General features: G+C 35.6%; 1 protein-coding gene and 1 long non-coding RNA gene across 3 annotated transcripts in view; both read left to right on the top strand.

Moving 5' to 3' along the window:
- The first annotated feature begins 149 nt into the window (after window positions 1–149).
- On the top strand, window positions 150–1,865 carry LOC135088292 (uncharacterized). The gene is made up of 4 exons (XR_010260996.1): window positions 150–215; window positions 507–670; window positions 1,150–1,290; window positions 1,721–1,865. It is a non-coding gene; the product is annotated as an uncharacterized LOC135088292 (long non-coding RNA).
- Window positions 1,866–2,463: 598 nt separating this feature from the next.
- Window positions 2,464–18,479, top strand: part of LOC135087803 (chitin synthase chs-2) — a 32,521-nt gene continuing 16,505 nt past the window's right edge. For both annotated transcript variants that reach the window (XM_063982601.1, XM_063982600.1), the window contains exons 1-2: window positions 2,464–2,626; window positions 14,095–14,200. In XM_063982601.1, the coding sequence (XP_063838671.1) occupies window positions 14,109–14,200 (92 nt within the window). In that variant the 5' untranslated portion in view covers window positions 2,464–2,626; window positions 14,095–14,108. The remainder of the gene's footprint in view (window positions 2,627–14,094; window positions 14,201–18,479) is intronic.

Raw genomic sequence — 18,479 nt, 5'->3', positions numbered from 1 at the left:
GGCGAGATGTAACAATATTTTTTTATAGCTCAAGTAATGTAATCAAACTGCTTTTTTTTGTTGGTGAGATATGAGTCTGGTCTAATCACTAACAGATAAAATCACCTACGAACGGCTACCTATTAATTATTACGTGTCGTGTAGATAATAATCACTGATATACAAATATTTGTGCATATCAATAGGAAACAACAAGTGAATTGGTTGCGTTAAAGGTAAATTAGGTATTAATTTATAGACACATTTTAGCAATAATTCATTCTGAATCAGAAAGTTAAACGTCCTGAGTCCTGACTGCTCTACATTAATCGTGATAAAATATAAATAATATGATGCTTTATTTTTATAATTGTAATTCGTATTGATGCTAGTTGGCTATTAAATAGGTTTATTTTATTATAATTTATTTTATTTACTAATTAAGTAACTGTGAAACAGAGGCACGTTAATTTACTTTAAGACTATGTTACCTACTTCATTATTATGCAAGCATTTTTATGTTACAGGAACATTTCACAAAATGGTATCATCATTGATACTGCTAAGTTGCATGTTCATGCTTGGGATTTTATTGCTGCAATTTGACTATTCCTTTATGTGGTCTTGGATTGATGACCAGCTTTTCGGACAGGCGGCGACTGGCATTCTTTACGATGTGGATGCAAACGTGGTAAGATTTAGTTTTTTGTGATAGATAGGTTTAACGCCCGTATTCACAAACGATACTTGCACAGTGAAGCAGCAAATCAAACGCACAGCGTAGAATAGAGCTCTAATTGGTTCGTGTTTCACCCTGTACGTCCACGCGCACTGTGAGACCTCATAGTAATCTTTGTGAATACGAGCGTTAGTATTGGCAGGCTAAAGAGATGGGAAGGATTTAGGCAAGTTTTTTGCCAACTTATCTTTGTAGTTCGCTAGCAACAGCTAAACCGCTTACTTAGCTTATGGTACAGTGAATAAATAGGTACTCTTATCTATGCTTCTTTATTGCTTTATTTAGCTTGATTACTTTTTAAAATAACACACTAGAGCCGTATCAACAAAACATGCTAGCTGGGTTTGCGCAGTATTTCTTTGCTTATCTACTAAGTATAGCTTTTTTAAGCTTCTTAGAATTACAGTTTATTTCCCATTTAATATTTTTAGGTGCACATTGATCGCACGACCGCAAGCTGGTCGATGATGTGGCTGGTCCTGATGTTTTTCGGAACAGTCTTAGTATACCAGTTCGGTATGATGGTGTTCTACCAAATACGCGGCTTTCAGATGTTGCTTCATACTGGCGGAGTGAGTAGTAACATGTATTTATATTCTGCAAAATATTGTAAACGAATACAGGGTGTTAGGTAAATGGGTATATGAGCTGACGACACTAGCCCATGTCAACATATGCATATAAATGGTATGGTGAAGTCAGAAATTTGATATCATAATTTTATTTTTTTAAATTTTCATACAAAATAAAATTTATAAAATCGTATTTGTATGAAAATTAAAATAATTAGAATGTAGATAAACAAACCTGTATAATGTAGATAAACACCAGTGAGTTCAAATAGTGAATTAGCGTCTAGAAATTCAAAACTGTCTGCTCGTCTTAACTCTTCTTAACTAATTGTTTAAGTAAGTTACCAACTGTTTTAAAACTTGAGTGGGTACTTTTCAAACTACAGATTTTTCATTTTTGTATATTTAAAGTTCATTTGAATATTCACAGCGAGACGAAAATAACCATCTAACTAAGGAAGCCATAAAGATTGTGAAAGAACTTCGGACCTCTAACGACGGGCCCCGTATGAAGACTCTCCAAAACCTGACGCGAACCCGGAACCCTCGAAGACGGCTTCAACAAAATAAATGATTAGACATGGTAGTTCTATAAAAGTATGTTTCATTCGTTTCGACTGTCAGTATTTTTCAATATCATGTAAAACTTTTGTTTAGCAAGCCTAATGATTCTCATCGCGTAACCTCCATTCGTGAATGATAAATATTATATGGCATTAATTTACTTTTTAAATTACATTAAAATTAAGTGACTTTTGGAAGAGATAACGAACAGAGAAGATTTATGTCAAAAAGCTTCCTTTTCTCGTAAGTTTAGATTCAGGATTCAGCGGCTAGTGAATGAATTATTTATTTTACTACGCCTTGTACCTGGTGTCATTTCAGTCAAAGAAAAGAGTGAGCGAAAAAAAAAAATGTTTTCCTCTGCTTTTAGTAAATATTTAAAGTAAAGTTAATAAACTCTACATTTTTATAAGAAGCAACGCGACCAGTGAGAACATCTGCATAAACACCACCCGATCATCAAAATCGCGATGTTATTTCCAAAATCTGGAGTTCAAATTTGAAAATCCGTTCATACAAGAATGCCTTATACTCAGTGCCTTAAAGTCTGTACGAGATGGAAAGCAAGTAAGGGGTCGTAAGTTTGAGCGTGTCGGTCGAGAGTCGGCGCGGCCGCAGTGAGCGCGCGGCGACCCGACCGAGCACAGGCGCCTGCGCACAATGCGCACGCACGAACTCCCGCGAGTGACCACGAAACACAACAACACAGTGAAGTGACAACACCTGTATTTCCTTGGATTTATTCACCACTCTTCCTTCTCCAACCCTCACGGTAAGCTCTATTTTACTTCAAATTGCTCCTGCTACCTTCACCAACAGCTGACCTTTCCGGCCCGAGGCTGTACACGATCAGCTACGAAAGTATGCGAGGGTGACTGCAATTGGTGATCAATTGCATAACTTAGTCTTGTATCAGGATCCGTACTTGCTAGACATCGAAAGTAGATTCTAATGAATGACAGTAAAGCTTCTATTAACGGCCGATTGCATGATTTCTTTTTCGAAAGTTTCGAAATCGCCTTGTTTTGTGAAACTTACGCGTACTTGAGTACTGCGGAAAAATTACTTGTGACAGCTCGTAAATGCGTATAAATTGATAATAAATGGTCTATTGAAAACTAGCTTTGGCTTGGTTTCGCGTGTTACTGGGTACATATTCGCAATCGTAAACAAAAGTGAATGTAGGCGGCGTTGGCATGGGAGAAGTAATAATGGAAAACAAAGAGCTGTAGTTTTATTCGTACAGCTCGGCCTCTAAATTCATTAATATTAGGTATATTAACATTTAGATGTAGATAAAACATGATAAAGAAGTTGGGCTACGTGTCTTGTTCCACTGGTAATGGTTGAAACAATTAAAAAGACAATCCAATGTTGCATACATAGAGAAGTGACCTTCGTGACATTCACATTTTATTTAAATGCCAGTAAGATCTAGCCTATGAATCGATCCTTACATTTTTTTTAGAATCGTGATGATATCATTGGCTTTGGCGAAGCTTTACAACCACAACAAAGTTTATCTATGTATCTAATACATTCATTAATTATATTGATCGTCTGTTGTAAAGGCCTGTAATTGCCTTCACAAAACACACTGAAGTAGAAAACCAACGCGTCGTTACCCTAAGGCCGCGAACGCATCCGGTTCCGCCAGAGGGTCGTTCTCAGTATACGCAAAAGAACAATTTGTGATGCAGACGTAATTAAAACAAAATTAGCTAATTAATAACATTATGTTGCGCAGTCCGACCTGTTCTATGTGCAATACTGACGAGGTTTAATTACATTCAAGGAATTTCGAGAATACTTATGACACTATTAAGCTGGACCTAGAAACGTGGCCGACCGTGATACCAAAAAAATCTGATCTCGTTTACAATTCTGTTTATTTTACTCGTAGAACGAAAATACCTTGTTTCGATGAACTAATAAAGCAATATTTATAAGCTCATATACCTAGTACTTATTCTCGTTTTCTAACAGATTCCACAAAGCATATTGTGTATTCGTGTAACGAGAAATTCGTTATCATTGAAAATATAATGACTATAATGACATGGCTCTTCAACTGGCATGGCAACTTTGTGACGTATTCGTTACATGCGTTTTTATTAACCATGACCTATTTTTTTGCGATGTGTTGTTAACTAGAAAAAAAAGTTTCATTGTTGAAGTAACTACATTTGTTTAAATATTTATTAGGGAGTGACTAATATGTGTTTAAGTAATTTTTGCATAATATTTGTGTGCAAATGTAGTTTCACTTTTTTTCTTTTCGTTCTCCTGAACACACTGAACAGTAGCTCTACATATTTCATTCAAGATTTTTACGACTGTATAAATAATCGTTGACTCAGTTGAGAAATAAAGCGAAATAACTGAAACACTTCACTTCCAAAACCTTCAACCTAATCATATTAAAATTCGTGAATTTTTTATTACTCCATTGAAACTTTTTATAGCCAACCTTCATTGCACCGTTTGCCGAAACACGATGTGGTCATATTCGCATATTTCCCAAAATCTTGGTGTGAAATCACTAGTGATTAATACGGCTATGCTTTTTCAGAATGCAATGGCTTGTAGAGTCAAGTTATCTAACTGTAGGTTGCTAAAAGTAAGGTACACTTTACACTGCCATGTAGTGTTAGCATTTTGATCATGCCGCATGCCCTCATGCATCATATTCTTATGCTAGTGGCATTACGAACGATAATCAGTAGTAGGTACAGACCAGCAATTATGCATCATAGCCTTGACTAGCTTTGACCGGAAGAAAGTGGATTATGATTAGCATTAATAATGTATTAGAGCGAACAATGAACATGTTTGTGTAAAAAGTGTTATCTACAATCAGTCTTTAGTTAGAATGTATTATGTGTCGAAACGTGATGACAAACGCTAAGTTAAAAAGTCTATTAATTTATTTACGTTAGATACTGATACCTAGGTGTCAAAACCTGTTGAAAGATTCAGAAATCTAAACATATTTTTATTTTAATAGATATAAACTTGCAGAATTAGGATAAACCTGTTTCCAACAATGTGCTATTATAATGCGATATAATAGCGAATGTAGTAATGCCTTAGGCTACGTCATACGAGCGGGCGTGTTGTAAGCGCGGGCGCAACAATTTAATAACGATCGAACCGCTCGCTCTACAAAAGACTTCAACGCACTAGCGTTTTGACGTTTTATGTTGTTTAGATATAATCGTTTTGAAATAAGGTGGCGTTGCAAATTAAAAACATATAAAACAAATGAAATCACTATATATCGGATAATTTAAATAAATATCTATTGGAACTTTAAAATAATCATTAAAAATAGGTAGCAATTATTTAGGAGGTATAGGATAGGTACATAAAAAAATCAATATTTTTTTATTGTCTCACGCGCAGTTTTTTTATAGTTTTGTACATTATGTATTTGTGCCCACGAAATATTCAAAGCAAAAACCATTGGCTTCAAACGTTCGTAGGCCATGTCCGCGGTGTCGGCCGGCGAAGGCCTACTTTCTCTTTTTTGTATGGATTTTCTTGCTCATGGCCCATCGGTAACTCGACCACAACAAAAAGTAAAACTAAGGTTTACTTGTTTCATGATTTTTTGTTTTATTCAAGTTTTATTTCAAGGTTTGAGCTTATAGCTGAGGTTTGATATTTTACCGCCACAGTACTTAAGTATTTTCTTTCAATTAAATTTCAGTTGGTCAAAAACTGCAGAAAACACAAATTCTCAATAATAACACAAATAAGTAACCGAAAAAGCACTAATCAATTATCTACTGCGTAAAAGATATGAAAGTTCCGCAATTTTTTGATGAGCAATGACACTCTCATCAAATCATGTAAATTAATTATTGTACCATAATTTATTATTGTCAGTTTTCAATTGTACTTAATAATTTTTATATAACTTCACTGTTGCATAAATTGTTACAAACATTCGAATATAATTTATAGATAAAAAAGAGCTCGCACAACGTAATTTTATAACTAGGCTAAAGAAACGATTCAGAAATACGAGTATCATATTAATAACTTAATAATTACTTGCTACAAATATGTGATATAAAGAAAGAAAGAAAGAAAGAAAGAAAAAATGTTTATTCAGTAAAGGTATGTAAACTTAGTTTTTTCATTACTCGGCTATTTTATACTCGTAGATAGGTACCTGTAAAGATCACAATTGAGTACTGGGCCTTTTGTAGAGTAAAACTTTAGTATACCTACTTGTGTACATATCTGAATAATAGGTAGGTGATATTTCACTAAGGATGCGATACACTTATGAACTCGTATGTAGAGATTTTACGAGTATTATTTTAAAGTAAATTGGTAAACATAAGGAATACGTAAGTTTCCTGTTTGACTATTGACCCTAACTGCAAATTATATAAATACGATCATTTAATGTGTTCAAAAATCTTGTGCAAATATGACCCGAAATTTGGGTGTGTTTGGGTCCTTTCCGGAAGATGCCGAGAGGTTGTTGCTCGCTACATTAAGGGAACTGGTTTTTACAACTTGCAAAGTGCAAGGCTTATCATAATCATCAGCATCGTTTACCCACAATGTAAATGATTGCCATTTTCTCGTAAAGTTAAATGCTTACTTTTTAAAATATACACTTTAATGAAAGTAATGTAGGTATTGATAAATATTCACATTTATACTCAGGCTATACCTACTAAATATAGTAGGTAAGTAACTCATTAATTGCTCTACAAAAGAATACTTATCCCCAATGAAAGCGAAAACTGTAAAGGACAATGACCAAAAGTGGTCCAAATGTCCACCACTAATGAGACCTATATTGGCTTATAGTCCATTAAATAGAGAATAACTTTCAGTATGGGACGAAAAAAAAATAAGCTGTCAGTAAAAAGTTACGACAGTTTGAAAAATTGTAGTAGTTTACGCGCTAATCTCAGGAACTACTGGTCCTATTTGAAAAAATATTTTTGCCATGGATAGCCCATTTATCAAGGATGGTTTTAGGTTATATATAACATCACCCTACAACCAATAGGGGCGGAGCAGTAAAGACAAATGTTGTAAAAATGGGAAATATTATTCAAACTATTTTCACGCGTACAAAGTCGTAGGCACAGCTAGTATAATATAAATAATTCGTCTATAACCCAGTGCCAGTTGGAAAAAAGACTATTTTTACCCCTTTCGCATATTTCAAAGTATTCCAATATTGTTGTCTTTCTTCTGAGTTTTTTTTTCTTTTAGCGAGAACCTAACACGGCACACTAAGCGACATGACATAACATGCATAGATTAGTCCAAAATGTGCGATGGATAGACTGATATCGAGAAAATTTTTCAGATGAAAAGGTGAAAAACATGAATTTTACTTCAGTCATAACTTTTTACTGACAGCATATTTTTGATTCCGTTTTGTTTATAATGAATCAGTATTTAGTAGACTATTTTACTACATAGGTCTCGTTAGTGGTGGACATTTGGACCACACTCCATACATACATTTTTGGTCATTGTCCTTTTCACGTCAATTAAGTATGGGCAAAGCAAAGAATAAATAAAGAGCAGAAGAAAAACCTCAAGGGAAATAACTTTAATTGACGCAGGGTCTAATAAAAAGATTCAAGAATTCAAGTCGTAAATAGAATGAATAACGGCATAGCTACAATTTGAATTCGTCCAAAGGTGGTATATGCAAGGTCGCATCTGCTAGGGCACGCTCCAGCAGTTTTCTGGCGCGCCGTTACGTCCAGCTGATACGCAGGTTACACAGACTTGATTTATTGATTAGAGACAAATTGCAACTACAAGTGAAAAATTATGAAAGGTGAAGACTGTGTAGGTGATGTTTTAAAGTTGAAAACGAGTCTTTTTTATATGTTCCAAAACTTCCAAAGTCAAAATTCATCAATATAATATGCAAAGTAAAGTTTGTTTATGTTTCAAGATAAACTTTTAGAATTATCCAGAGGGATTGTACAGAACTATCGATGCGGGATATAACCGTTCTTTTACGTAAATTAAATGTTTTCACGTCGGTATCCAACTGTAAATAGTGTAAAGTAGAGTCTAGTTAGTAGTTTTTTCAATTGCCTGTACAATTTCCATATTCCATTAGCGGGTACGAGTACATTAATCTTCGACTATTTATCGTTTCTGTAAAATATTGTTTATGAAAAGTCTTCGTGACCAGTGTGCGCATTTTGCAATCAGTTCTTATAGAGTTACAAATAAATTGCAAATGACTCTTATGTAAAGTGTAACGGAAAATCTTTTACACGCACGAACGGCAGGTTTTTTCAATAAGCTAAGCTTGCATTACTTAGTAACTGTTTAAATTGTTAATAGAATGAATGATGTATTATGTGACAAAATGCAACGCTGTTGAGTAATGGCAGTTGTGTTGGTATAGGAACTGCAGAACGCCCGTATTCACAAACGATGCTTGCATAAGTGAAGCAGAAAACCGAACGCACAGCTTTGAATAGAGCTCTGTGATTGGTTCGTGTGTCACTCTATGCGTCCACGCGCACTGTGAGACCTCATAGTAATATTTTTGTGAATACGGGTGTACAAGTACATGTAGTTGTATTTTCTTGGATTGAAATGTATCGCCAAATTATTAGCTTTGCTAACTATACTAGCGCTCGTGAATGCTAAATAACATACTACTTCTCCGGAATAACATACTACTTTCCTAGGAAATAGGTCGCTCGCAAGCAGGTCGATTCAGCTAAAAAAAGGTATTTCTCTCAATCACTTGTTAGACAACTATTAAGTTATGAATGTAAGGCAGTGTTGCGCAGTCGCAGGCAGAACATGGCGGACGTGGTAGGGGGGATGGGGGGGGGTCTACCAGCTGGCGGCCGCCAACAGTGAAAGTGAGCCTGCGCGGGCGCTGCTGGTACAAATATAGGGATTATAATTCTTGTTTAAACCACTTATTGACGACAATATGGCCTTAAGATACAGAGCAGTGGATTACTTGTTTGTGCTTTTGTGCAAGCTGACACAGACAAAAGATAGCAAGTAGATTAATAATTTCTCGTTATTCTCGTAGCATTGTAGTTTCGTAGTAGAGTCTACGGGACGCTATTACACCTTTTGTATCGCATAAAAATAATCTTATTATGTAGTTGATTTTCAAAGTCTAGCTTTTTACGTTTTATTTTGAACATAGGTAGTAATATTTGGCCGCGTAGCATTAGCAAATTGGAATATGACGTAACCTATTTAGATACGTTGTAAATATTGAAATCGATTGTAACCAATATGTTAACCCGTAGTTTTCTGATTTATTAGTCACAAAAATATCTAAAGTGATTCGGTACCGAAGTACTTTTAGAAAGTGGATTACGCTATCATTACTGCTGTTAATCAACTCATTATCTACAACTTCATTAGGATCTGGCAAAAACTTGATTGGCAGGGTTTTAATAAATGGGCTTTATATAATTTCTATTATAAAGCAATTAAGGTATACTTATTATTGTAGGTACACATTTTACGTGGTTATTCTTACTTACATCTTTGTTTATGGATAGTTAAGTTGTTGTTCTAGGCATGACCACAAACAATTTTAACTGTCAAACCTGCTCTACCATCTTAACTAGTACAAAATAATGTTCTAAATATGTGGTTTGTATTTAGCATAGTCATTAGGAGAGGGGCTTTTCAAATCTAACGTGCAACTCGCATCTTACAATGTAACGAACGATCGAGCCTTAACATTTACTATACAAGTATTTTTCCATGGTATCAAGTAATTCATGTGACAAATTAAATATAATACCTATGTGCATTTGAAATAACAGGCATGTAAGTGTTTGTACCTAAATATCAGGGTATACCAGTCGTAGGTTGCAAAAATATAAACTTGGGGTCATTGTCCAAAACACTTAATTTTTCGTCTTTTTTCCGGAAACGAGAGACGTTTTCTTCATTATGTCTTTTCCTCGTACAAAGGACTTACAGTGCTAAGTTTAATTAGTTCATCGACCTATATTATCATTGCGGTTCTTAATTTGTGGGTTACTAAACTTCATTCTGATACATTGAACCTATTTTTTGGGAAGTTTAATTAACATGAGTAACGTACATTATATCTTACCTACCTAGTTAGGATGAAGGTAATACGAACGTGTGTTTTCTTGTTACAAAATTGATAATTTTTATGATGATTTACTGAAAATATTACCGAATGATAAGATTTGAGTTTAGACGTATAGTCTCTTAGACTCTATGTATAGAGACTGAATAATATTCGTTCCTAAAAATAGAGTACTTTAAGAACAGATATGGTGTTGTGAGCTGTACAACTCTGTATGAGATTGAATTCAAGTATTGTCTATTATAAGATAGCACAATGGAGGCTTGTAGGCGAGCCATTGTCCAGCGGGTCAGAGCCTCCGAAGTCGCTGACCTTGAGCCTCGCGCCCTGCGCCTGCGCTGGTCTTATCGCTGAACCAATTCAGTCTGAACGGTTATAGCCTTAATTCGCTCTTTATAGAGGCCATAATCGCAAGCATAAGACATGAATGTTACAATGTTTCAGTTTCAATAGATACAACGGCGCCAGTACGGATCTAAAATGGAATGTGTTTTATTGCAGCCTCTAAAGGGCTCTACATGAAAATGTATATGTTACAGTCAAAACCACTTTTGACTGTTAAAATCAGTCAAAAGTGACTAATTTTTGCAGTCACAAGTGGTTTTGATCTACGCCTACGCCCTTGGTCAAAACCACTTTTGACTGGAACAATCAGTCAAAACTGATATTGACCAAGGGCATCAGTTAAAACAACTTTTGGCTGGTTTTGACCGATGATGGTTTTGACTGTAACATAGAACTGTATCAATAAAACTGAAACGTATACAATACTGTTCATGTAACTTGTTTCTATTGAATTCTAGTCGTACAAAACCAGGTGATGATGTGTATTGCATAAAGGTTATCATCATCGCGTGTTTAGTAATGTTTGCGTTGCAAAAGTAGCTGATGTTAGTTACAGCAGCGAAGCTTACTAATTTAATTTAACTTGTTTCTGCCTGCGACTTTCCTTGCGTGGTTTTTATCAGTCACAAAGTCTAATGACACATGACCAAAAATATAAATATTATTATTGTTCATCTTAATATTCCCTTTAAGACCCTTAAAAGGATAAATGGAGGCTTCCACTTCCACATAAATGGCTCCCTTTCAAAGTTTTTTGGAGACAAAAGATAGCCTTCGTATCCTTTCTCTAGGCCTAACCTACATAAAAACGTAACTAAGAAACTCTCAGAAACTGACAGTGTTGCAGCGTTTGGAAGTTATTAATAATAAAGATTGGTTCCTATACCTTTAATAAGTTATCTACTTATAACCTGCGTTAAAAATTAACATAGTGTTCGTAAAGGGCGAGTTTTAAACTTTGTGATATTGACCTTGGTGTTCTGCATCAAGGCCCCTTTCGTGGACTGAGGTTACAAATTTAACAATGGAACGTCTATCCGTTTATATTTAAAATTTTAACAAGAAAAATGAATCAGTCGTTTTATTTACTCAAATGGCTTTGCTCTATCATCCACAAACCACAAAGCATATCTGAGAAAATAAAATTTATTAAGAAAATCTGCCTTGTATGTAATGTAATGTAATGTATTAATTTCGATTTCTAAGTATAGTGCGTAACTATGGAAGCTTATAGTAGTTAAAAAGTTAGTGAAACCCACTGAAACCAAGGATTGATGGATTTCAAATTCATGTAGCTTTTACTAGATTAAATTAACAAAGTGTTCAGAAATGCAACAAAGCAGAAAATTAAGTAAAGGAAAAAATCTGAGAATTGTGTACGAAAATATTTGATGTCCTAAAATTTAAAAGGTACTTCTGCATAAAAGAAATTGCATACTTACGTACCTATTTAAAGCTATAAAAAGCAAAACGATACACTGAATTTAAATGGTGCTTTTTCGAAGTAGTTACCCACTGGTGCAAGGGATGAACGACCGGCAAGGTCGGAGGCTTGCACGCGAGGAATGTGCTTTGTGCGGTCGACAGCATATCAGACTTTACATTTTTGTTGTAAAATAGCACCTATTACAATTGAATAAAACACTGCATTGTATAGCTTGACGTGCTGATTATACGAGTGATTAACGCAAGGTACCTACCTTGGATCAACCAGTAATGCTGAAAAGAGAATGCTATTGAACGCTGGATAAGTATTGTGGGGCTATACGCGGAGTCGATCAAATGAAAGTAATACGATACAAGAAATAGAACCAGGATTTAATTGTTTTACTTATACCTAATATTATGAAACGACGCTCTAAACTAGATTCAAACTCAAACTTCGTAGTAGTAAAATTTCAATGTTTAAAACACAAACTTGAATTTCTTTGAGTGTCGAAAGTTTTATGCTTTTCCTTCATATCATTTGTTTGCACTTAGTTTTTACCTCGCGTTACACCAACATAAGTAATACTTACCATACTAACGGCCGAATACTGAAACGCTACTCAAATCTTTCACTCAGCTGACGGGCTCCTAAATTTAAGTATCCTTCAATTTTAAATGGTATTCTCAAACGCCACTCAACGGATTTGAAGCCGTGATCAGCTAAGCAGCTCTCAAATGTTTACATAATGGCAACATTTACCAAAAAAAGTATGTTTTCATTTACACAAATGATAACTTTGCGTTTTTTATCCATTACACGCAGCATCGTTTGTTTATGTATTGTCTTTTATGGAAATATACTCAATCAACTTAACATAGAACAGTTTATTTTTAGTTTCTATTATATATAAATCTCGTTTTGTCATATAAAAAAATTAATGCTTGCATTTTTATTTAATTAAAAAAATAATTTTAAAGGTAATACTTTTTATTGTTGAAATCTATTAAGTGGCGATCGTGGACCGAAACGTAACCACAATTGACATTTATCATTGTTGACAGAGCATCAAATTGACAAATCAACAACTCTTGGAAATGCTGCTACGCGATGTCCCCTTATTCCTCAGAAATAGGCATATTTATGTATTGCGATTTCATAGCAGCTATTTTGGTTGTTACTTCGTGCACTATACGATGCACAGTTGGCTGTTAGATGTGGAAGATATCACCTAGTACACGTTCATAACTTCCCGTTGCGTAGAACAGTAGGGTTATAATAAGTATTTGGTCCACTGGTTGTATGGCGTTTGGTGAGGGGTTTCAAAGAGCTTCCAAATTATGAATCCAGAAACAACACCGTTTCTTTAGAGACGCGGAACCTCGCTCGGAATTGCATGTCATTATAATAATATTTTTCAATAGCGTTCAGCCTTATTGCGTTCCTGCGATTAGATCTAGGTATTTCCTCAAGGCTCGAAAGAAATGATAACGATGACACACATTATTTACCACTATTTAGGTCGATTTAGGTATAAGAATAGGATTTAAGATACCGGGCAAGCACTCTCAAATTTAACAGCTGCTTAAGACGATTTGACAGTTGTTTGAGTAATGCTTAGCGTTGAATGGCGTTTCAGTATGCGAAAATTCATTTGAGTGGCGTTTAAGTGCAACTTAATTTGAGAGGTGCTTACAAATTGAGAACTGCTCAGATATTGTTTTGAGTATGCGAAATGTAAGTTTAGGAGCTGCTTAACTATTTGAGAAGCCGTCAAATATTTAAATGGCGTTTCAGTATTCGGCCGTAATACTGCCAAACCTTCACGTAGGTACTACGTTAACGCTTTCAAATGTTGATACTAACTTCGAATATTTCTCTAACTAGCTGCTTTATGATGTTGATATGAACAATGAAATTGTTAACTGAATGGGAACTGATTTTGTCACGATTAACTTGGGTCACGTTTGCAAGTTTAATCGTGAGAACTGGAGCAGTACCTGAAAGGTTACTGTAATGATTTATTGAAAAAATATATGTAATTAAATTTGCCAATACTTGAAAAGAAGAATCGCAGTTGTTACCTATGTTAGGTACTTAATTAATATGTATCCCTGAATCGTAAAATTTTACAAATGATATCCAACATTAATTTTCTTAGCTGTGAGGTAATTCAGGCAATGCAATATCATAGAACGAGTGCGTACTCGTACACTTGATACATTAACTGTTACTGATAGACCATAAACTCCACCATAATTTGATACAATCTTCTTCTTCTTTTGTCTCGGGACAAACAGTTACTCGGTCGTCTTTTCCAATCATGATATAGGTAAATGCTATATTTTCTAATTTTCAGGGTTGTAAACAAAGATGGCGGCGTCAGGAGGGAAGCGCCGCGAGGAGGCGAGCGACAACTCCGACGACGAGCTTACTCCGCTCGCTAATGAGATCTATGGGGGCAGGTCAGTTACTTACAGTATTTTTAAACTTAAGAGTTTTCTTTTCATTATAATTATAGAACGTACTTGTAAATAAAGTTCAGTAGTTTAGTATTAGTATAAAGTGCAGTACACTATAGCGGAAATTACAGTTTATAAGAATTTATTTAAGACTCTACCTCAGATACAAACTACTTTTAAGATCTTTATGTAAGTATGTACTATCGATGTAGGTAGACTTTCAGTAGCCCAAGTAATTAAATAAATGTATTATAAGTAGGTAGGTATAATTAGGCTGTATTACGCTCTATTTCATTCAATAGTTACGTTACATTTTACGTTAATCATCTCATTTGTCTTACAATAAGATAACCAGTATTCTACGAGTATTTGAGTAGACTTTACATTTATTTAATTTTCCTTCAATTGTTTTGGGAGAATTGCTACCAAAGAATGAATGTTTTTGTAGGTAGGTACTCGTACCTACATAACTGTTTGGGAGGTCGATGAGACTAAACTTTGTAACGGTGTGGGTGAGCTATACAGTTGGTCGCTTACGTAGATGTGCGGAGCGGATTCTGTGCGCAGTGACATCATCATGGAGGCTGAAAATTACGCTGACACGTCATCGTAATGCCGCGTCAATTTCGGTTTATCTCAAACTATAGGCGATTAGGTCATTCCTACTTGACTTGAGGTCACAGGCAATCGGATATTGACGCATTTACAATTTCACTTTCGTCACTTTATTTCAGACGACTTAAAGATAAGTTTGGTAGAGTGCATAGCGATATATTCAATAGAAGGAATGAGTTCAAGAATCGAGTGTTTTTTAATAATCTAAAACACAATTTTGTGTCTAAAAGCAGATATTTGACCGCAATCTGATGTTAATTAAGTCTTTCCCATAGAAGGAAATAAGTTAGGTATTCCATGGACGAATGGATTTGTGCATTACATTCTATGTACGTACATAATGTAAAACCCTTGACTGTAGAGTAAATGTAATTTTATTTGGCGACAGATTTCGCTATTTACCTACTCTAACTAAGGCATATTTGCGGGAGCTTAGTTGAAGACTCTCAGTAATAGTCAGAGACACCTCAGATTGTTACTACAAATTCATTTCAATGTGCAAATGCGACTAACGATGTCGTTATAGATTGGCTCACCACATTAACTAGTAATGTGCACATAACAAAGCCCTGAGTAAGGTGCATCGAGAGGCATGTAGTGACGCATTATATAGCCATCAGTCTTGGCTCTTGGGCAATAAGTCTCGAGACGAGATGACACGCGTTAGTTCCGCTTCTCCGACTACTCTCACTCACGCGTTTCGTTGTGATTTTATCGACATGAATCGACAAAACCTCTGTCGGAAAATCTCGACATCATCCTCTATTACTTTTTAACGACGAACCGTGGTTTTGAATGTTACGTCAAACGTAGACTGGTCAATGTACTCGTAGCGCAGTACTAGTTACAGCTTTTACATGACTTTAAGCGCGCGTGACTGATTCGTTGTTCAAGGTTTGAGATTTAGAAGGTAGCTAATTATTCTTTATTTGTTGAACTAAGAACTCTAGAACTCTTTTTGCACTAATATATTTTAGATTCATTACATGATTGAATTTTTACAGAAATACCTACATGAAAGAAATTAAAGGGGCGTATTTAGTTTTTGATAAACGAAATAATACGATATGCACTTATTTGTTATTTAGCAAGATTGATTAATTTGCGCTTCATTTCCAGTATAGATAGAGCCTACATTATAAAGTTTTCAGTCAGAACAAAGACTCACATAATATTCGAGTCAGCGTTATACGTATAGGAATAAATTCAATAAACTTTTATGGGCGAGACGAATACTGGTGCTTTGGTACATTATCTAGCAGAGGTCGTCTCACGCTCGCCGGGCCCGGAACCCGCACAAATGCCAAGGTTGACAACTCTGACGACACAACTTTCGATCAATCGACTGCGCCACATTTTTGCGCCCCACTTCGCTCGCGGCCTCAGACAACTCAAGACTCTACTGCTCAGACCAGTCTAGGCGCTGATCAGTGACAAAACACGATGCGAGATGCAGAAAACGACGTTCACTGAAAGCAAATCATAGATTTTTTCCACATTCAGTGAGGAGTCAGAAACTCTACAATATCGAAACATTGAATAAGATATTAGTTTATTATTTAAAACTATTATTTACCCACTAGACCACCACATTAACATACAGCCAATATTCAAGTTTCCATGAATTGATTTGGCAGAACCGTGATACCAGTAAACCAGAATATTAAGTTTTATTTTTTAAACCTTATTAGTCACGTCCAGACTGAGAACTCCGGTACCAGTTCAAAACGAGCGTTTCTTTCGAATACTAATCTTACTAGTTAAGTTATAAAGGTTAAATTAAAATGGGGAATGGCCATCGTTTGTGGGGTCAGCCGTGATCTGAATATTGGATGACAACGGTCCGATGAAGTGCGGCATGAGACTATCTAGTGTTACACTTAATGCCTGGTTACTGTATATTTCCAATCAGTCAACATATTGAATTTAAGTTAGTGACGTAATATCTGAATCAGTGCAGCAGACATGGAAGTCCGTAAGAATTTATCAAGTGGTAAGCTCGCCCAAACAACGGCGGTCGTTGACCTCGGTCACGCTGGGCATGGGGCAAATGAGCATGGAGGTGATGTTTTGCATGACAACTAAGTACCTTAATGCTAAAAACGTTTGGACTTTTACATTCTAGGGCCTGCGTCTGTTTAGTGTTTTCGTATTGGTATGAGTATACATATACATAAGTACTATTTCTTTATACCTTCCTACATAAAGACACTCATAATTTTTTAGCTAAACTACTTTTTCATTGAAATAAACTGATAACTAATTCAGTTCCTAGCTATGAAAACTGTACTTTATGAAATAATAATCCAGCAACAATAATATGTATGGAGAATTTGACAAAGCTCATTCTTCAACAATTTTATAGGGAATAATAAAATATGTAGCTAGCATAATTAGCTACATAAAATCTAGTCCTACTCCTTAACTCATTAAATATGTAGTATATCCGGTATAGGTAATGATTTATCACTACAGTAGTACAACATACTGGGTATCATAATACAGTAGGTAAAAAATGAGGTTAAACATGTCATGCTGTTAACTACTGTATTATGGACCTACTCATAGATCAGATTAAACGTTACAAAAGTGACTTTGTAATGTTTTCGCAGGTGAACTGAGAAAGCAAAAAGTATGCGTATGCGTGTAATTTTTGCATTTACATTGTGGTAGAGTCGAGTGTCTTCAGAGATCTTTTCAGATTACGCTACCTTCCTTTATTCGAATTTGCCCAAAAACCTAATAATTTGGAACAATTCGCAGTAGGCGTTCTCTCTATTAACACCAAGTGTCTATAAAGTCAACGCTTCTTCAGATCAACATCATCCCACACAATGTTATTCGTTTTCTTTTTAATCTTCCGAGAAGAAATTCTACTGGTTTTGAACTGGTATAATTCGAAATCAGTGTTTGAAAGAGTCACCAGTCTGTCCCTTACTCCTGTGTTACGGCCGCCTAGGCCGTGCGACACTGGCCACTAAGAAAACTGCCTTCTTTTTCTCGACGACCCATTTCGATATTTTTTTGTTTTTTTTTCTCATTCGAGTATCGATTTCTCACGTTGCAATTTCACTTTGTAAATAGTTTAAAGGTAAGTATTCAAGTTTTACCCCGTATATCGAGTATGTTACTTATATCTACGATGCCCCAAAGCACTCACGAAACACAAAATTTAGGCTCATTGAACCACCACTACCCCCTGTAGACTGTAGAGTTTGATCTTATCGCTTAGCCCGTGAACTGTCAAGAATTGACAGCCTTTATCATAGCATTTCAACATTGTCTCTAGCGGCGTGTGCTGCGTTTGTCAGGCTTTCGCAAGTTTTCGTGAGCTCGAGCGACATTGAGCGAAGTATTGTTGAAGTGCGCTAGCGCAGGCTCCGCGGCGCCGCTGCTCAGACGCCTATTAATAATCCGTCTTAATGTTAAGCACATTCTTCAGACATTTTTAGAATAAATAAACACTCAATTCGATCTTATATGTGATGCATATTTAAATACCTAATGAAGCAGGCTAGATAGATTGCAATTTAATGTGGGTTTTAACCAAAAAAACATCAACAGTTTGGAGACGTGCATCTATTTAAAAATACAGGTATAGACAGCATAGCACTCGCTGGTCTGGATCGTGTGATAGGAAGGTCACTGCAATTTATTATGCCACGAT

This window comes from Ostrinia nubilalis, chromosome 3 (assembly GCF_963855985.1).
Source record: "Ostrinia nubilalis chromosome 3, ilOstNubi1.1, whole genome shotgun sequence".
In the NCBI taxonomy this organism is placed as follows: Eukaryota; Metazoa; Arthropoda; class Insecta; order Lepidoptera; family Crambidae; genus Ostrinia; species Ostrinia nubilalis.
This window is presented reverse-complemented; position numbering and strand designations above follow the sequence as displayed.